At 40.5% G+C, this 20,059-nt stretch overlaps 2 protein-coding genes across 2 annotated transcripts in view; both read right to left on the reverse strand.

Moving 5' to 3' along the window:
- The window catches only part of VSTM2L (V-set and transmembrane domain containing 2 like), a 381,776-nt gene that overhangs the window by 192,225 nt on the left and 169,492 nt on the right, over positions 1–20,059 (reverse strand). The gene's annotated exons all lie outside the window — the stretch shown is intronic.
- The window catches only part of CTNNBL1 (catenin beta like 1), a 225,823-nt gene that overhangs the window by 118,899 nt on the left and 86,865 nt on the right, over positions 1–20,059 (reverse strand). Inside the window, exons 3-5 of the mRNA XM_050807117.1 lie at positions 19,276–19,464; positions 14,796–14,902; positions 5,712–5,853 (exon numbers count right to left, since the gene is read on the reverse strand). Of these exons, the coding sequence (XP_050663074.1) occupies positions 5,712–5,853; positions 14,796–14,902; positions 19,276–19,464 (438 nt within the window). The remainder of the gene's footprint in view (positions 1–5,711; positions 5,854–14,795; positions 14,903–19,275; positions 19,465–20,059) is intronic.

Below are 20,059 nucleotides of genomic sequence, written 5' to 3' on the forward strand. Positions count from 1 at the left end.
AGAATGAAACTGGACAATCCTAGATCAAACTAATATGAAGGAGAAAATGTACTCATTCAACATTTATTAAGTCCTTATTAAATGCCAGTGGGGAGTAATATGCCACAGGGGAAATGTCCAAAGCAGGCTACAACCACCCTAATCTTCCGGGGACATAGATTTCACCTAAAACAAGACCAAAAGTTACATTAATCTGGTACCAGGTTTTGTTTGTTTCAAGTTACATTAAAAAATCCTTCTTCTACATTGCCATTTTGGCACTTTTAACCTAAGGTGTTTATCTTCAGAGCATATTTAATTGGATCCAAAAAATAAGTGGTTTATCAATACACGTCAAGGAAGTCAGATGACAAATGAGAAAAAGAAGTAAATTCTTCTAAATGTAATTTTAATTCTGGAAATATCAAGACAAATACAGCTCCTAGAAAAATAACAGCTCAAAATACGTAAGTCTTCTTAGACAGTGCTGGCAGGAAAGCAATGGAGCAAATACCAACTCCCTCCCAGTCCAATTAGAAGAAAGCCCCTAAGGAGGCTCAAACCCTTCCCAGCCCTATTCTTGCTCATTAGCACTGGGTCTGCAACGCAAGGCACCCTTGACTACTGTACACACCCTCTGGGACAACATGGTGAGTCTCAGTCAGTTTGTTCCACTTTAGTATTCTCAGACCCAGATTACTCAAGTTCAGTTGATCCCTGTTGATCTAAAACACCGATCTCCTTATTTTCCAAATTCCCACAGTAATTCTTCACAAAACTCACTTGACAACTCTGTAAGTTCTCCTGGTTTTCTAGAATCAGAAGAAAACTAAATAGTCATTTGGAAAAGAACAGTGCTAATGACCACTCCCTAAAATTATTCCACACCAAAAAGAGCCGTCCCATCAGCACAATGATCTACTCTGCCACTTACAAATTTTTCCCTGCTTAAATATTAGCATTCAACCCAATGTATTGGTACCTTAAGTTAACATTACAGTGAGACCTCATTTTTCTGTCTCACAAAGGGGTGGAGAGAAAGCAGACTTTGAATAAATTGGGTTCAGGTTACTGGATTTTTTTTATTTTAATTAAAGAATAAGGCATTTAGCTGGGAAGCAGTAGTCATTGTTTTTTTTGTTTGTTTGTTTTTTGTTTTTTGTTTTTTTTTAATTAAGCCATGGACCTGATACCTTGATAAATTTGTAGTGACTACATGAGCAGCCAGCAAGACCACATCAGCTTCCATCCATAGTACGAGGAATGGCAATGTCCATCGCAAAGGGAGAGGCTACAAAAATAAACCTGAAATGCGTGCTAATCTCCACGTCTGTCAAAAGCTTACCCATCTCCACTCCCCACACCCCCAAGCCAGAGATGACACACACCTTCTCAGGGCTCCAGTCAGTGGTATTTCCTGAGCATACTGCTCCAAATGCACTCTCCACACACACCATGGGGGTGGGGGGTGGGGGTAATTTGAGGGTTTTTGCTTTAAACTGGAGTTATTATTTTTTATTAGCATCCAACACACTTATCATACAAAGGAGGAACCCAGTAAATAACAGTGATCTACCAAAAAGACTTTAGAAGGGACTCCACTAACCACTCAAATTGAGAACATGGCAAGCGACACACAAAAACAGAGTATTTATCCATTTGGCGCCATGTGATTGTTGTTGTGGTTTGTTTGTTTGTTTCCCTTTTATTCCTCCTTGTTCCTTTGGGCCAGTGGAGTAAATCTGGCTTAAAGCAGTCCACAAAAATGGATTTTTTAGCAATACTTTAATATCTTTAAATGTACTTTTGGTTTTATTTTTCCATAGAAACACTCTAAAAGGTTCACAAGAAAGGAGCTCTAAACACGTTTAATGATTTACTTTAAAGGAAAAAGTGTTTAAAAAGCATTATTTTGAAAAGGCAGCAGCTGCTGGGTTCCACCTTCTGCTCCCTCCGACTGCATTTAGAGTAATCCTCCAAAACCATGTGAGTGTGTGCTCCCCACCCCCAAGATATGCTCTCCACAGATCAGAACCCATTCTGCAGCCAACCGATGGCTGGGCTCCAGCCTCTCAAGGGGGCAGATGAGGCACAGAAGCGCTGACAAGCCCTCACCAGCAGCAGTGATGCAGAGCGCCAGAATAAACTCTGAAGCTGCTTCTCACGGTTGAAAGGATGAGGCACAAGCTGTTTTCTCACATCCTCTGCCTCTTAAGGTTACAACAAACCAGCCTCTGATCCAATTAAAATCCCTACAGTTTATGTTTTCGCAGAGGAGGACAAAGCAAAGATGACCGGTGCTTGCTGGGAACATAACCAGCCATGTATGGTCTTGGTTGATAAATGAAGAGTTAAAAAAGATTAAAAATTTAAGTCATGACTGCCATGAAATTGTTTATTCATGGTAAGGTGTTTTGGGCAGTTACAGCTGTACAACAGTAAATTGTTAACAACCGTTTCCTGAAGAAAGATTTCCATTATAGATCACAGATAAGACAAGCAGCAGAGTGCAATGTTGCAGGGAGAGCAACGTTCCGACCAACAGAGGATATGGTAGATGCAAGTCAAGAGGACCTACCCTTTCCTGAAATCACTTTCAAGAAAAATCGTACTTTGAGGAGGATGACATTTACCCTAATTGCTGCCTCTAATTAAAATTAAGGTAATTAAAAAAATTTCAAATGCACTTTAAATTTGATGTAAGACATAATTAAAAATCAGATTTTAAAAAATATCATTAGGGCAGTTGGGTGCAGGTTGGCATACAAGAGGAAAAAAAAAACAGTTTAGCTCTCAGAAAACAGGAGGGAAATGGCAATCTGTCAAAGTTATTATAGGGGGATGTGTTTTTTCCCTTTTTAAAGACCAGAACTTAACAACTTGGAACATCTGTGCCCTTGCCTTTCCCAAATATGCCGATGTCGAGCAGCGTTTTTTTGTGTGTCAGTCTTCTCCCCAGCAGGAGCCAGGCTGGTGAATCAGCAAAATGTCAGTATCTTCCAAAAGCTGTTACTATTATTTTGAGTTAGCAGGAATAGAAAAAAGAATGAGAGTGGTGTTTCCAGAAAGAAAATAAGTCATTTCTGTACTAATACACAGGGTAACAGGTGACCATGCGACTCTGTCAGCAATGTCGTAAATCCCACAGGAAGACTCGAGGTGCACTGGAGGAACACTGGACTGAAAATCACAGACCTGGAGTGCCCGTCTTAACCTCAAGTTAGCTGTCCAACATCTGGACCTCACACTTGTCACTAAGTAAAAACAAACAAGGTGCTCAGCTAAGTCCTCTTTAAGGTCTGATCAGATTCCGAAATCTACCCTTCTGTAGGTGAACTGAAATGTGAAGTAACAACTAGAACTCGTAGTCTCTGAATCTGTGAAGATCATTAGTGCCCTGAATAGAGCTAGGTGTATGGCAGTTACCTGCAAAGAAGGAATGTTTATATCCCCCCACAGATTCATATGTTGAAGCCTATCCCCAATGTGATGGTACCTGGAGGTGGAGCCCCCGGGATTAGTGTCCTAAAAAGAGACCCAGCGAGCTCCCTCACTCCTTCCACCATGTGAGGATGCAGTGAGAAAACAGCTATCTAAGAACCTGGAAGCAGACCCTCACCAGATACCAAAACTGCTGGTGCCTTGGTCTTGAACTTCCCAGCCTCTAGAACTGTAAGAAATAAATTTTTGTTGTTTATGAGCCACCCAAGTTCACGGTATTTTGTTATAGCAGCCCAAACAGACCAAGATAATGCCCAATATATATTTACTGACTGATGCTACTTGAGCAACCAGCACAGCTTATGGTTCCCAAGGGCCTAGCACAGTGCCTGGTACATCATGACCACTCACAGCAGGTCTACTGAGTGAAATTTCATGAGACCATGTACTGAGCTCACTCAGCAACAAGTTAACTAACTAGGGTCCTTATACAACCCAGAACCCCACAGCGAACCCTGGTGAACAAAGTCATAAATCTGGGAGCTAACAGATCAATTCTTGATGCTATCTAACATTACATGAAGCATCAGAAATGTCTTAAGACAGTCCTTCAAGAAGCCTGCATTAAAATTATTCACTGATTTATTTCTATGAGAATTATCAGCCAGGCAAGAATTTAGTCAGACACGCTCTCAGGAGAGAGATTACCAGAAAGATGAAAATAACATGAAGCAGCAGCAGATTCCCTGTGAATATCACTCAAGCAGACTAACTTCATTTGTCTCTTACCTTTGGAAATCTGGATTTAAACAGAACAACTACTAGAAGAGAATTTGGTTTAATGAACATAACCCTTTCCACAGACACATCAAAAGCCTTTGCAATAAAGCTACAGCATATCTGATAGCCAAGATAAAGTATAAAATGGTTTTGGAAGTCACGATTCAGATTCAGTGACAAGTAACATTTACTAAGTGCCTACTACGTATCAGGAACTGTGCTCAGCATTTATACACTCCTTTGATCCTCTCAGTAACATGGAAAGCTACTCCAGAGGCTGAGGCAAAATCACTTGAGGCCAGGAGTTTGAATCCAGCCTGGGGAACATTGCAAGACCCATCTCCAAAAAATAAAATAAAATAAAATAAAAATTAGCTAGGATGGTGGCATGCACTTGTAGTCCCTCCTCAGGAGGCTAAGGAGTAGGATCACTTAAGCCTAGGAGTTTGAGGCTGTAGTAAGTTATGATTATGCCACTGCACTTCAGTCAGGGTGACAAAGCAAGACCCTGTCTCTAAAAACAAATAAAAATAACACTGAAAGACAAAAATTATTAACTCTACCTGTGCAAAGAATACAAGCTGTGGAGGGGCACCATCTTTCACACAAAAATGAGGCTGAGAGTCAAACCTAGATTGTCTCTTTAGGCCTAACATGCAATCAACAAATATTAAATGTTATTTATTATGTGTTGTACCCAGTCCTTTTTTTTTTTTTTTTTTTTTTGAGATGGAGTCTCACTCACTTTGCTGCCCAGGGTAGAGTACAGCGGCATGGTCTCGGCTCACTGCAACCTCTGCCTCCTAGGTTCAAGAGATTTTCCTGCCTCAGCCTCTCGAGTAGCTGAAACTACCAGTGTGCACCACCACGTCCCGCTAATTTTTATTTTTATATTTTTAGAGATGGGATTTTGCCATGTTGGCCAGGGTGGTCTCAAACTCCTGACCTTAAGTAATCCAACCACCTTGGCCTCCCAAAGTGTTGGGATTACAGGCACAAGCCACCACAGCCAGCCTCGCTTTTAGGAACTGGAAATATAGGAATGAATAAAACAGAATAGCTCCCCTGTCCTCCTGGACATCCAAATGTGCTTTCTACCACGGTTCACTACCTTCTCTAGTCTCAACTCCACTGGACCATCAGTTAGCAGAAAGATGCCTAAATTAACAGATTCAAATCTGTCTGGCTTTGCCCCCATAAGGGGCCTTCCAATCCACATCCTAAAAAGTAAAGCTGTTAATGTATGAACAAATATATCACGATTAATTCTAGTACTAATAAGAGCAAATAGGACAATTAAGGATTGCCCAAGATTTGCAAGATTTGTTAAGAGAGAAAAACCAGATTTTCCAATGAGTAAAAAGCACTGTGTGTTTCAAGATAGAAGATAATTAGAATGGAAACAGAACATCAGATTTTACAGCACACATCTACAAAGAGAGACAGGAGAGAGAGTAAATAGCACTTCCCCACCATGTCAGCTTTCCTACTGAGGTCAGATCTGAAAGGATATCTGTATTATCATGTCCAAGCAAGCCGAGAAGCGACTGTACGGCATTCAGCTCCACCAGAAGGTGGTACAGGTCTGGCATGGTGGCCACCACGTGCATCTCCTGAATGATGTCATTTAGGTCCAGCTCGGATTCCATGAACCTAGGAGGGAAAACAAGACATCATTAGAAGTAAAGGAGCACTATCAGCAATGAGGAGCAAACAGCAATAATCTAGACAACAAGACGATCTGTCAAAGTGTCTACAACAGACCAACCAAGAAGTACACTCATCCAAACACCATACTGTCACACAATTTCCTTGGGAAATCGATTTCCTCATTACAAAAATCAATCTTGGATTCAGATCTCATTACAGGGTTCCCTTACTCTTGCAGTCACAGGCTGCCTTTCAGAGGCTCCCAAAGCATTTTGTAGCACTAAACGATCTGCCCACCAGTCCTATAGATTAGCTACCATTACCCCTTGGTGTGGCAATTCACTCTGTTGCCCTGAACACAGTTATCCTACTACCCATCCAAAAAGGATTTTACAGCACTTCAGATCAAGGGCCAGTTATTCCCCTTACCCAAAGGAAGATAAGATTTTCTGTATCTAAAAATACCCTCCCTCTCCCTCCTCTTTGGAGCTGATTCAGAGGCAGATACCAAAGAAAAGCAGACCTAGTCTCTGGCATTCTACAATCACCACCAACTTTACACAGCATGATACTTTACTCACATTTCTACACCTAAACCTTTCAACAAACCTACGCCCAGGCGCTAAGAACAGAACTACTTTGCATTCACGCTGCATGCCCTCCCCCGGTGTTTGACATATAAGAAATGCCGATTAAGCCTTGGATGAACAAGACAGGAGGGTTTGTTCTGAGATGGAAATGAGCTAATCTGGCGTAAGGCAATTGAACAATACCCAACTGAGAGTGACTGAGAGGAAGCAGTTTTTAAACTGACTCTGGAGTCAGACTATCTGGGTATGAACCTGGCTTAGCCACCTACTTAGCCTCTCTATGCCTCGGTTTCTTCTGTAAATAGGGACAATAATGTTACCTGTCTCACAGGGCCGCTGTAAGGAGTAAATGAGTAAGGACATATAAAGCACTGAGAACAATGTCTAGCATAAAAAAGCACTACGTAAGTATTTGTTCTCTTTACTATTGCTGCTACTATTACTGTAATATGTCTATCTTCTCTTCTCGAAAGTAAACTTCTTAAAGACAGGAACTATATCTTTGTCTCTTATATCCACAGATGCCTACTGAATTAAATCGAGGGCGCAAAGAAAAGCGACACAAACAGGGACTCTTGAAGTCACACAGGACTCATCAACTTCCAGATGCTGTCGGTCTGGGTAGATACAGCTTCTCCAAAAATCTGCAGTCAGTAAGGAACAAAATCTAGAGACTTAGAATTCTTTAAAACATGTCCACATTTTAGACAACATCTATTATTGTTTTTCTCCATTAGTATTTTTAATTATATGCTTATATATTTTTTCCCAGTTATAATATACTTCTAGTAGAAAACCAGGGAAAGAAAAGCAAGCCCTCAAAAACATAAACAAATCATCCATAAGCCTACTAACCAAAAATAACCATTGAAAATACTCTGTATGTTTAAGCCTTTTTCTCAACTCACAGACCTTTAAATTCTATTTTAGTGTATGATATAAGGCAAAGATCTAACTTTATTTTCTGTGAATGTTTAACCAACTGCTTTAATACCATGTATGTTTGCCTGTATGTTTAAGTCATTTTTCTCAACTCACAGACTTTACCCCACAAAAGTAAGCCTATATAGTATATAGTTCTATATTCAATTTTTGCTGTTGTTGTTAATATAGGCTAAATAATTCCCCTTATCATTATTCTACTACAATAGGATAAGCCAATACCTGACAAACTGCTATAGGTCCTTCTCCTTCTACATGGCAAAATCCCTCACTCACCACAGCACTCTTCCCTGCTGAGCTGACATGGCTGGCCTCAGAATCCTTCTCAACACAGCGTTCCAAGAACAGACTATGAATCAATCACAGGCTGGGTGTGGCAGATTAAGCTTATCTACAATCCCTGTTCTAAATCATAAATTAATGGCCACATAGTATTCCCTTGAGTAGATATACTGTGATTTAACTAACCAATCCCCCTTTGTCAGGCATTCAGATAATTTCCAATTTTTTTTCCCTTTAACAAATGACACTAAGATGTATATGCATTCCTAATTATTTTGTTAAGATAAATTCCCAGGAAGGAAAGGGCCAAGTCAAAGAGTATGAATGACTTAAATAGATTTTGATATATTTTGCCAGAAAGTACCAATAGCACACGAAGTGCCTGTTTCCCCTTACCCTCTTCACAAAGAGTATTTCCTCCAATTTGAGATAGAAAAGAAAATTCATTTTGTATTTTGCATTTCTGATAGTAAGATGGTTAACATTCTTGTAATGTTTACTATTTGTATTTATCCTTTGCCCATTCCTATTAGGAGGCTCATTTTGTTTATAGATTTATAAACACTGTATATTCAGGAAATTAATCTCTATTCTATGCTGCAAAAAAATAAAGTGCCCTTTAATTTGTACATTGTGCTTTTTGATATAAAGGCTTTTTTTTTCCTTTTGACATAAAGGTTTTAAAAAGTTCAAGTAGCAAAATCTTTGCCTTTATGAACTCTATTTTACATGTATCCTGAGCAAAACATTTTCTATGCTAAAAGAAGATATATTTTATGGTGTACTTTTATGTTTATATATTTAAATATTTAATCCATCTGAAATTTATTTTAGTGTATTGATACAGGCCACAGATCTAACTTTATTTTCTGCAAATATTTGGCCAAGTGCTCCAATACCATAATCTATCCTTTCCCCACAGATTTAAAAAAATGTCATCTATCATACACTAAATTTTAATCTGTACTTTAATCTGTTTCTGGGCTCTTCACTCCATTTCATTGATTCGTCTGTGAATTTCTGAGTCAGGACTACACTTTCACATTGTTATAGCTTTATAGTATGTTTTATGTCTGTTGCTGCAAAACACTCCCTTGTTGTTGTTATCTTTTAGTGTTTCCTTGCCTGTTCTCACTTATTATTCCAAGTAAATTTCATAATTATTTTAGGAAGATTTTCCCCCAATACCTTTTTTTAAAAAGCTCCCTTCTCTGCTTGCAAATAGATTATTTTTTTTAGATCACTTGAAGTGTGGAAGCTAAATCAGAATAATGACTCAGTAAGGCTGGTGCAGAAAGATTCAAATAGTCCATCGGCCAGGAGATCTATATAATCCTTGAACCCAACCTCTAAGGCTTATTTGCCTTATGTGAATGTGTATATACAAGATTTCTGGAGAACAACCTGACAAAAGGTTTTTCCAGTTCACTTGGAAGAACCGACAAGGGAGACTGGGCACTAAACAGTAAAAAACAAAATCGTGCTGAGTGCAGGATAAGATCTGGTGATTTGGGTGATCAACAGCCAACGTGATGGCTCATGCCTGTAATCCTAGCACTCTGGGAGGCCAAGGTGGGCTGGTCGCCCGAGGTCGGGAGTTTTGAGACCTGCCTGGCCAGCACAGTGAAACCCCATTGCTACTAAAAACACAAAAATTAGCCAGGTGTGGTGGTGCACACTCGTAATCCCAGCTACTTGAGAAGCTGAGGCAGGAGAATTGCTTGAACCTGGGAGGTGGAGGTTGCAGTGAGCTAACATCGTGTCACTGCACTCCAGCCTGGGCGATGCAGCGAGACTCTGTCTCAAAAAAAAAAAAAAAAAAAAAAAAAAAGTGAAAGACTGTCAGTCACCTGGAGGGGTCTGTGCTTAGTCCTGTTTAGATCAAGTATTTTATTATTATTTTTTAATCAATAACATGAGCAAAGATAGATAAAAGGCAAAACGAAAAAATGTTATATGACACAAAGCTTAAAGAGACAGTAAGCACAGCAGCTGACAGAATCAATTCAAAAGTTCCTGACAGGTAATAATAATGTGCCAAATCTAACCAAAGGAAAATTACCTGGGATCCACACAGAAAACTGCAGGGAACCAAAAAGTCAAGTACAAATGTGAAGGCTGGGAAAGATACAGTTTCATAAGGGCACATGTGTTTCTTTCCGAACTTGATGGCTTTAGTGAACCATAACTGTGACACAAATCAGAACATGAGACAGTTCTGCCAGAGACAATTCCTTATTCATCTCTGGACATCCAGCACCTGACGCAGGCCTTGGTCCAACACAGAAACTTGGGAGATGCCTGTAAATGGGGGCACAGATGAAAACAGCTGCCACAAGGTGGTTTTAGAGTACTTAAAAGAGAACAATACAGAGTTACACTGATTTAATGACCCTAAAACTTCATGACATCTGTTCAAGGAACCATCTTTTAGGAGGGATGTGGAAACCAATTCAGGGAAATGACCAAGATTCTAAGGAGTCTAGATAGATTTCATATACGAATTTGTTGAAATGCTTTCTCATTCTGAGTTGAAATTTTAAGAGCCAAAGATGCCAAATGATGGAATAGCTTTCTTTGGAAAGTTAGATCCTTCTCACTGGGATAGTTAATAAAGGGTAACATTAAAAAAAAAAAAAAAATACCAAGAGTTAGATGGTAGAATAGACTGTGCTTCTCAAGTTCCTTCCAACTTTGAGACTCTTCTTCCAAATATGGTCTCAACCCAATGCTTTTAAGTTCAGGAAGTCAGAAAATTATCAAAACAAAACAAACAAGCAGAGAATAAAATTGCAAGCAGGGAAATACTACAAAAATATACTGGGTCCAGTGTTACGTGAGTAACAAGATATCGTGAGAAATGCTGGACTTGGGAATGAGATTGACCTGGGTCATACTCCCAGCCATGCTATTTACTAGATGTGTGGCCATGAACAGTGAATTGACAAATATTTACTGGGCCCATACTAGGTGCCAGTCATTGTGTTAGGCACTGAGGATATAACAGATAAAATAATCCCAGTTTCTGGCCTCCATCAAATATAAATAATCTATTACAAACAATTAATTATAAGGGTGCCTGGCACTACCCAAGAGAAGTGTCACTGGAACACAGAGTGTGGTGTCCCAACCTGATCAAGGAAGACACAGAATATTAACTAACTTATTGCTAGACCCTGATTTCCTTATCTTCCTAAACTATAGTGAGGATTAAAAGAGATAATATATATACAGTGCCTAATAATAGCTGGCATATAGTAAGTACTCAATGAATCTATGCACCCTCAAGTTTGTTATGCTGTCACAGTCGTCTTCTGTTCTGCCTGACCAAGCACAGCCTACTCAGGAGCCTATTCATTTAAAGCACACACTACTATTTGCAGAGAACTGTCTTTAGGAATTAGGCATACTTTCAGCAATAGATGACTCACAGCTGGGGGAAAGGATCAAGTTAGAGGTGACGGGAAAGCAATAGAGCAACATATTAAAACAGTAACCCAGGCTGAGATGGGGTCATCGATTCCATCTGATATGACAGAGAATATTTTCCTAGCCTGCCCATGTGCATTTGCTTCAGACCAGCAGGATATTCTCCTTCAACCACAGAGGTGAATATTAGCAAATGATCAGCAAAGCTCAAAAACACTGGGAAAGCTGCAGAAATTGACAAGTCCTAAATGCAATCACTGGTGGGGAAACATGATGCTCCCTCCATCGAACTAAATCAGCAGTTCTCAAAGCGTAGTCCCTAGGACCCCAGGATGGGGTAGTGGGGTGGCTGGAGATCCTTTCAGAGATCAAAACTATTTTATAATATATCTCAGACACCATTTGCCTTTTTCACTCTCATTCTCTCAGGAGTGTACAATGGAGCTTTCTGAAGGGCTACATGACATGATGACATCATTGCCCTGATGGCTAATGAAATGTGTGCTTGTCTACTCTTGTATTTTCCAGAATTTTCTAAGCACTTTGAGATATTCCATAATTTAAGAGTACAAGGAGATCCTGAGACCAAAAAGGTTGAAAATCAGTAAACTAAGTAAATCTGTCCCTGCAAAAATAAAGAGAAGAACAATTAAAGGACTTTCTAGGGAAACAGCACACTCCAGTCAATGTGGTGTTTGGGAGAAAGATTGCGCGGTGCAAACTGGAGGTTGCATAAGGAGAACTGTCAACTGAATCTGAAATGCAGTCCAATGAAGAGAGGCATTTTTGGGTACGCGATCAAAATGACAATTGGATATATGGGAAAATAAATTTGAATGTTTCTGATCTCAACCGGAAAGTTTCATCCGAATACGCTCTAGCAATTTTCATCTTAATTGCACCTCGCTGATCTAGAGAATTATGAAAGACACTGCACCAGTAAGAATTCAAGAACTCAAGGTTAAAACACAAGGTAGTTTCCTAACTGCTTTTTGACATGAAAAAAAAAGTTCTTTATGCATAATTTCAATTTTCATATGTTCAATTCTAAAACTATTGTATACATTGTCTGAATCAAAAACACTACTGATTTTTTAAAATAAAATCACACTGTCTTAAAACCAGTTAATGAACTGTAACACTAAGTACCTAAGATGTAGATGGTGAACATAACCTGCAGAAACTCTGCTCCATATTGACAGACGTGTATCTACCAAGTGGGCAAAGGAAATACCGGTGTTCAAAGAAGTAAGCTGAATTTCTTACATTTCCCGTGTTATTAACCTGCAGCATAGCTTCTTCATAATGTATCCTTAGGTTCAAGCAATGGGGACGTAATAAAGACAACAGGCACTACATAAGCTCTCTTATGCTTATTGAGCACCTACAGCAAGGCAAGTACTGTGGTAGGCACTAGAGACAAACAAGACACAGTCCATCTCCTAAAAGGAACAGAGTATAATGCAGGAACCACTGAGTACAGAAATAACAACAAAACAAATGGCAAAGATGTTAAAGACTGATCACATGCATTGTGGGCAAGAACACAAGAAAAGAGATGCTGCCGCTGGAGGAGAATTTAAAAATAGAGTGAGAAAATTAGCAGTAGCCATCATTAAAATGTACATACCCTTCAATCCGGGAATTCCAAATTTACGTATCTATCCTACGGAAACATATGCACACAAAGACACATATACAAGTAGGTACACTATAGCATTCTTCATAAAAGTCAATATTTAAAATAATAAAATGTCCATCAATAGAAAATAATTAAATAAGTCATGGTATTTCCAAACCATGAAATACTATGCACCAGTTAAAAAAAAACACAAGGTAGACATGCCTGTACTACCATGGACAGATCTGTTATATGACCCAAAAGATCAAGGTGCAGAATATGTACGGTGTGATTTGAGTAGAAACAAATACATTCGCATAATTAACTGTTCACAAGGTTCCTCTAGGCAGAGGAATAGAAAGAGATCAGAGTAGTGAAGGAGAACTTTCATTTTTCACTCTACTCATGTACCACTGGTATTTTCAGAATGACAATCTATTCATGCATTACTCGTGTAATTACACACACACACACAAACACACACACACACACAGTGCTCCTGTATGGTGGAGATCAGTACAAAACCTGAAAGGACTCTGGTGCTGGGTAAGCTGGGCCCTGCTCTATTAATAGCTATTCCTACTATCAAAGAGGGCTGTGGCCCTAGGCCCAGTAACCACATTCTCCCCACCCTGCCTTCTCATTCACAGCATAGGGACAACACAGTTGACCACGTTGGCCTCACTAGGTTGCCGTGAAGACTCTGTGCCCTCTGACACCTCTGGGCCTTTGTTCATGCTCCTCATATTGCCTGGCATGCCTTTCTGTGTTCTTTTCTGCCTAATAAAAATGAATCTTCAAGGCTCAACTCAACTACTATCTTTTCTGTGACGCCCTCAATAGCTCCCAACTTGGTATATACTGTTTCTTCTTCTAAGCACCCACAGAACTCTGCTCATATCTCTTTTCAAGTGTCTGTTTCCTTCTACCTTGCCTTTATAGTCAGTCTCCCTAGTAACCTATAAACTTGAGTGCAAAGACTGTACTACTCAACTGTTAATTGCCTGGGGGCCTTGGGCATATTAAGATTCATTAAAATTGTATGTCCTGGGAGGGACAAAGATAGGGAGAGAAAGAGAGGTTTAGAACATTAAAACTGTATAAATGTGAAAGTCCCCTTGGTTAGGATTCAAGACAGACTGAAAGATGCCAGATTCCTCATATTAGCACTTCACAGTGCACCAAGGTGCTAGTGCAGTAAAACTCACGTTAACTGTCATCTCATGGGCACCTACTATGTGCCAGGTACTAAGCTAAACACTTACCATTATTCTCCTTTAATCTTCATACAACTCTGTGAGGAAGGCATTATTTCCTTATACAGATGAGACACCCAAGGCTAAGAAAGGGGAAGTGACTTATTCAAAGGCATGTGTGTATCACACCAATATTTGTCTAACTTCAGAGTCTTTGACATGATCTCCACAGTAAAGCTATCACTAATGGCAGGCACGATCAGTCTTCTTTGGGCATTGAAAAGAATAATGCAGGAGAGTTAACATAGCAGGGCTGATCTTGAAAAGGGCTGGCTTACAAGGCTGGCCCTAGGCTGGCAGCCAGGAACTTGGCTTTTGAAATGTTCCCTAAGTGATAAGGTTGCTGCTTTGTCAGCCCAGGGCACTGAACAGCTGCTTTCCTTCCAGGAGCCTACAATTTTGTTAGTTATTACTGGCAGAGAATGCCTACATGAGCAGTCCTCCATAAAAACCCTGAACTCAGAGTCTCAATCTGTATCACTGCACACATGTTTGCATTTCACTGCTGAAGAAAGAAGCATGTCTGTATGATCCCACCCACTGGGAAGGAAAAAACATAGGAAGCCTGTATCTGAATTTCTCCAGACGCCACCTGATGTTGTGTTTCTCCCTTGCTGATCCCGTTGTGTGCCCTGTGTAATAAACCACAGCCCTGAGTATCACTGACTTTGAGTCCTAGGAGTCCTTCTAGTGACTTCCCAAACATGGAGGTCATCCTGGAATTCCTGGCCCCAATCACAAAAGCCAAAACAAACCAAACCCAAAACAAAAGTAGCCAACGAAACGCCACAGAGGAGACAGGGTGTCAGTAGAACAGAACCTTACTTCTCTGGATTGTCTGGAAACTTAATCCGCAATTCTTGGTTTTTATATGATCTCTTTTCAAATGTGAGGATCATTTTCTTCACTGAGCTTTCATCCAATGGCTCCTCCTGGTACAAAGAGACAAATGCAACAACTTCAGTCCCCAGGGGTTTCACATTCACTGTCACTACTTTCCGGTGGCTCTTATACCCCACCTCACTCTGCCATTGATCTTTCTGGGTTAAATGTACAGTACACACCTTTTTTTCTGAGATGGAGTCTCGCTCTGTCACCCAGGCTGGAGTGCAGTGGTACGATCTCAGCTCACTGCAATCTCCACCTCCCAGGTTCAAGCAATTCTCCTGCCTCAGCTTCCTGAGTAGCTGGGACTACAGGCACATGCCACCACGCCTGGCTAATTTTTTTTTGTATTTTCAGTAGAGACGGGGTTTCACTGTGTTAGCCAGGATGGTCTCGATCTCCTGACCTCATGATCCACCTACCTCAGCCTCCCAAAGTGCTGGGATTACAGGTGTGAGCCACTGTGCCCGGCCACAGTACACACTTTATCTCCCCGATTACAATGAGGATTAAGGGCCTGTAATCACATGCTTCTTTTTGTGTATATCACTTTCGATGTCTCACATAATGCCCACTATCTGTAACACAGGAAATTCAGTTTGAGGTGTTAAACACTGACTGGGCACTTCGGCACTTCAGCACTTCAGGAGGCCAAGATGGGTGGATCACCTGAGGTCAGGAGTTTAAGACCAGCCTGGCCAACATGGCAAAACTGTATCTCTACTAAAAATACAGGCACACGCCTGTAGTTCCAGTTACTCGGGAGGTTGAGGCACAAGAATCACTCGAACCCCGGAAGCGGAGGTTGCTGAGATTGTGCCACTGCACTCCAGCCTGGGTGACAAAGGGAGACTCCATCTCAAAAAAAAAAAAAAAAGAAAAGGTGTTAAAGACTCACTCATTCAACAAACATTTCTTGAGCAGAACTGTGTGGCACAGAGTAAGCAACAATATTAGATAATATTATTATACATTTACCTTGTCTTCCTTTGCTATCCATGTAAGATAAGACTGAAAGGTTTAAAAGAATTGTTTAAGGTCAAACTCTGGGTCAGTGACAGTGACCCTTAATCTTTTCCTACAGCAGAAGTTGGCAAACTGCAGACCATGAGCCAAATCCAACCTACTGCCTGTTTTTGTACAGTGCGTTAACTAAGAATGGTTGTTAATTAGCTACAGTCACTGCTTAGCATTTCTTATATATTACTTTGCCTGGTCCTTACTAGATGCTGAGAAGGAATTCAGACAGGTACTTTGAATCCTGAAGTAGCATCAAGAATTTAGTAACCCTGCCTAGAGAATGCAGAAAAAAGCTAGTAGACCATACAGAATTTTCTGGCTTCATACATTGGAATAATACCTATGAAAGCAAATAAAATGAATATTTGAAAACTAAATCATTTTTTCTCCAAAAAATCTACACTAAAATTTCACACATTTTATCTTCAGTTTACCTTCCAGTTTAAATTAGTGTGCTGCAATGCACCCTGCTTCTCTCAATACTATCCCAACTCAAAGCTTCACAGCTTTGTAGTCATTGACCATAACTCAAGCCTAAAAGCGATAAAGAAATGCTATTAAGAGAACCTGAAATAGATCCTTTTGGAAAGCACTGAATCATCCCATAATTTTATAAGTACTCAAAAATGTTAGCTATTATTCTATTATTAAATTTCTATTTCCACATATTGGGCTTTAAGTGGGAGCTACCCATAAATTCATTTTCGGCATGACACATTTCTTAGATTATACCAATGATTCCTAGATCCCAAGGTTCTCTATCGAACCCCTACCTCCTCCCCAGGGTCTACAGCTTAAAGAGAGGTTCCCTGATGTGGTAAAAACAAGTCAGAGTCCTGGCTCAGTCAAGACTCAGAGCCTAATTTCACTACTTACTAGCCATGTGACAATGTTACTTTGCTGAATATATTCCTCAAAGCTTCATCAAGTCCAGCTAATTCTAACTCCTAAATCTTTCCTGAATTCATCCACCACACACTGAGAATAAAATCCCAAACCCCTCACATGATCTATGTAAGGATCTGGCAGGATCTGCCCAGATAATCTCTCCAACCCCAAACCAGGGCAAAGACCCCCATTGCTAGCCCATGTCTACTTGTTCTGTGGCACAAGTAGACTCTCCAGTGTCTGGCACACAGCAGGTACTCCGTGAAGATCTGAGGAAGGAAAGAAGGAAAGAAGGAAGGGGGGAAAGGAGGAAGGGAGGAAAGGAGGAAGGGAGGAGGGGAGAGGAGGGGAGAGGAGGGGAGGGGAGGGAAGGGGAGGAGAGGGGAGGGGAGGGGAAGGGAGGGGAGGAATGAAAATGTTACCTGTATCTCTCAAGGTCATAGAGATGACCTAAAGAAAATATGTACATAAAAGTGCTTTGTAAACTACATGAATGCAAGCTGTTATGGTTATTATTAGCAACAGGCACAATGTACCCAACATCCCACTAGAATTTAACCAATATAATCAAAACATTTCTAGGAAAGAGTTAAATCACTTTCAAGCAAGCTCAATATCTGCTACTTTTCTTTTTCTTAGCTAACATCGTGCCCCACTCTGAAGAAAAACCACATTAGTGTTAACACAGCTCTCACGGGATTTCCGAAGTCCTAGCCTCTCCAGGGTTTGGCCTTCCCTCCTTTAATTTCTCTCCAACACTGGGGGAAACTGAATTATCAGTCTTAGTCATCAGCCACAGCAGTATCTCCAATAGCTCAACGTCAGAAACCAGAGGGAGATTTCAGAAAGATGAATGCTGGTGATGTAGCACAAAAAGGACAATAATATTTTACAAGTTCACGTGACTTTACAGGGGCAAGCATCACTTGTTTTTCATCAAATTGGACTTTGGTGGCAGTGAGAAAATAACTCCTGGACTTGTAGCCTTCCATGTGTCATTTTTACAAAGTGATCTCTTTTTCCCTGTCCCTTAACAGAAGGGCTGGTCCCACATTACATTTCTGTCTCCCAGGCTAGAAACCACTTACCCATGACAGCTACTATCCTAATCCTCCAGTACCAGCCTTGCCCTACATGGGAATTATACCTGCCAATTAACTGCTGCTGCAGGGCTAACAGATTGAGCAGAAGCTGGTGAGGAGGGAAAGGAGGGAGGATGTGCTACACACACTGTTTGTCTAAGCCCTGGCAAGGCTGCTGCCCTCAGAGAGGAAATTCAAAAATTCAGGACTGTCTCCCACCACATATTTCTAAAGTGCCATCATCTTTTAGGGGCAGACCCCCAAATTAACACTAGTACAAATCCTAATAAGGAAATAGCTACTGTCACAACACAGTAAAGACCTTTTTGGAATATGAATCCATTTTTTCTTCTTCTCAGATTCACACGCCAGCCTCATTTTTTAAATCCAAACTTAGCATCGTGTCTTTGAGGGAACCAAAAAACAGCTGGCTCTTAAGACTCTATTTCCATAATTCATATTGAACAAAATGCCAGAGTGAAATAACATACAAGTTAACACTTAAAGATTTAAAAAGACACAGAGGTAAGGTCATTTTGTTTTTAATCACTGATATTTTTCCTCCACTCTTCCCAGCTTCATTTATTCATTCAATAAATATTTATTAAGGGCCCACCAAGAGCTAGGTATTGCTCTGGGTACCAAAGATAGAGCTGTGAACAGAACAGAGCCAGTCTCTGTTTTCATGGGAGGTTGGGAGGAGGACAGCAATGAGCACAATAAACAACTAGAATTTCAAATCATGATACGTGCTGTGCAGACAATATACAGAACACAGTGATGAGGGAATGAGAGAACGGCTTGCAGGGCTACACAGGAAAGACTTCTTGGAGGAGGAAACATCTCACTGAGACCTGAATGTGAAGAAACCAGCCATACAAAGCATCAAGGAAGAAGAGCATTCCAACAGAGGGCACAGAGGTCCGAAGGTCCAGAGGCAGGAATGAGTGGAAAAGCCCCAAGGCATCTTGGGGAACAGCAAAGAGAAAGGCCCTGAGGAGTCTCCTTCCCTAAGCTGTACTTTTGCAGTCACATCTAAATACCTAACAATGTGGCACCCCCTTAAACTTCTCCACTTTTGTTGCTTTGCTAATACCACCATTTTCTCTGCCTAAAAAGCCCTTCCTTCCACTTGATAAAATTTGATCCCTCTTTCAAAGGTAATAACACAAGTGCCTTCTATGTGTCCTCAGTAAGATCCAGGAAGCCTGCCTGGATAATTCGAAAACTCTGTCTTGTTCTTTACATCTCGCAAGATGCTTTCCCAACTGCCCTAGCCCACTTAACCTTCACATTAACGCGATGAAATATGAATTCTTAACCCCATTTTACAGATGAAGATGGGAAGCTCAGACAAGCTGAGTATTTGGCCCAAAATTACATTCTATAGGGCCGGCCATCTCAGCTCCCACCCATCGCTGCCATGTTACCTCTTCCTCTTCCTCTTCCCCATCTCTGTCAATAATCTGAAGCAGCCTTTTTTTGTCATCATCCGCTTCTTCCACCACAGTCATTTCTTCTTCCCGATAGCGGCCACGTTCTCGAGTACCAGTTTGTTTCCGACGCATCTTCTGCTCCTCCTCTTCATCATCCCGGGGACGTTTTGTGCCCCTATTGGGCTGAGAGAAAAGAAACATAGGATTTTAGAGCTGGACATGACATAGAAGCTGGGCATGGTGGCTCACACCTATAATCCCAGCACTTTGGGAGGCCAAGGAGGGCAGATCTCTTGAGCCCAGGAGTTTGAGACCAGCCTGGGCAACATGGTAAAACTCTGACTCTACAAAAAATAAAAAAAAAAAAAAAAAACAAAAAGACTTTGCAAGGCATAGACAGCAAATATCCTAAAAGCTTTCAAGAATTCTCTGACTCAAAAGCAGCCAGCATACAATTTCTCCCACCACATGGAGTAAAGCTCTATGTGGTCATTTTTCAGATCCTTAATGATTCTATAAATATACCATGAAAGTCAGTGGGAATTTTTTTATATACAGTTTTGCCATTTCACAAAAGTTCCTATGTATATGGAAATAGCAACAAAGCTATCTTAAGATGGCGATGCCAGGTTAGGCTCATGTACTAGTCAAGATATAACTCCCAATGTCAACCTCTTAGCACCTGGTTTTAATTCACATCTATGAAAGATTACAAAGCTTTTTCTACAGTTACTCACAAGTAGTCCAAATATAAAATATTACATATGTAACTTCTGAA

Source organism: Macaca thibetana, chromosome 10 (genome assembly GCF_024542745.1).
Source record: "Macaca thibetana thibetana isolate TM-01 chromosome 10, ASM2454274v1, whole genome shotgun sequence".
NCBI classification, from domain to species: Eukaryota; Metazoa; Chordata; class Mammalia; order Primates; family Cercopithecidae; genus Macaca; species Macaca thibetana.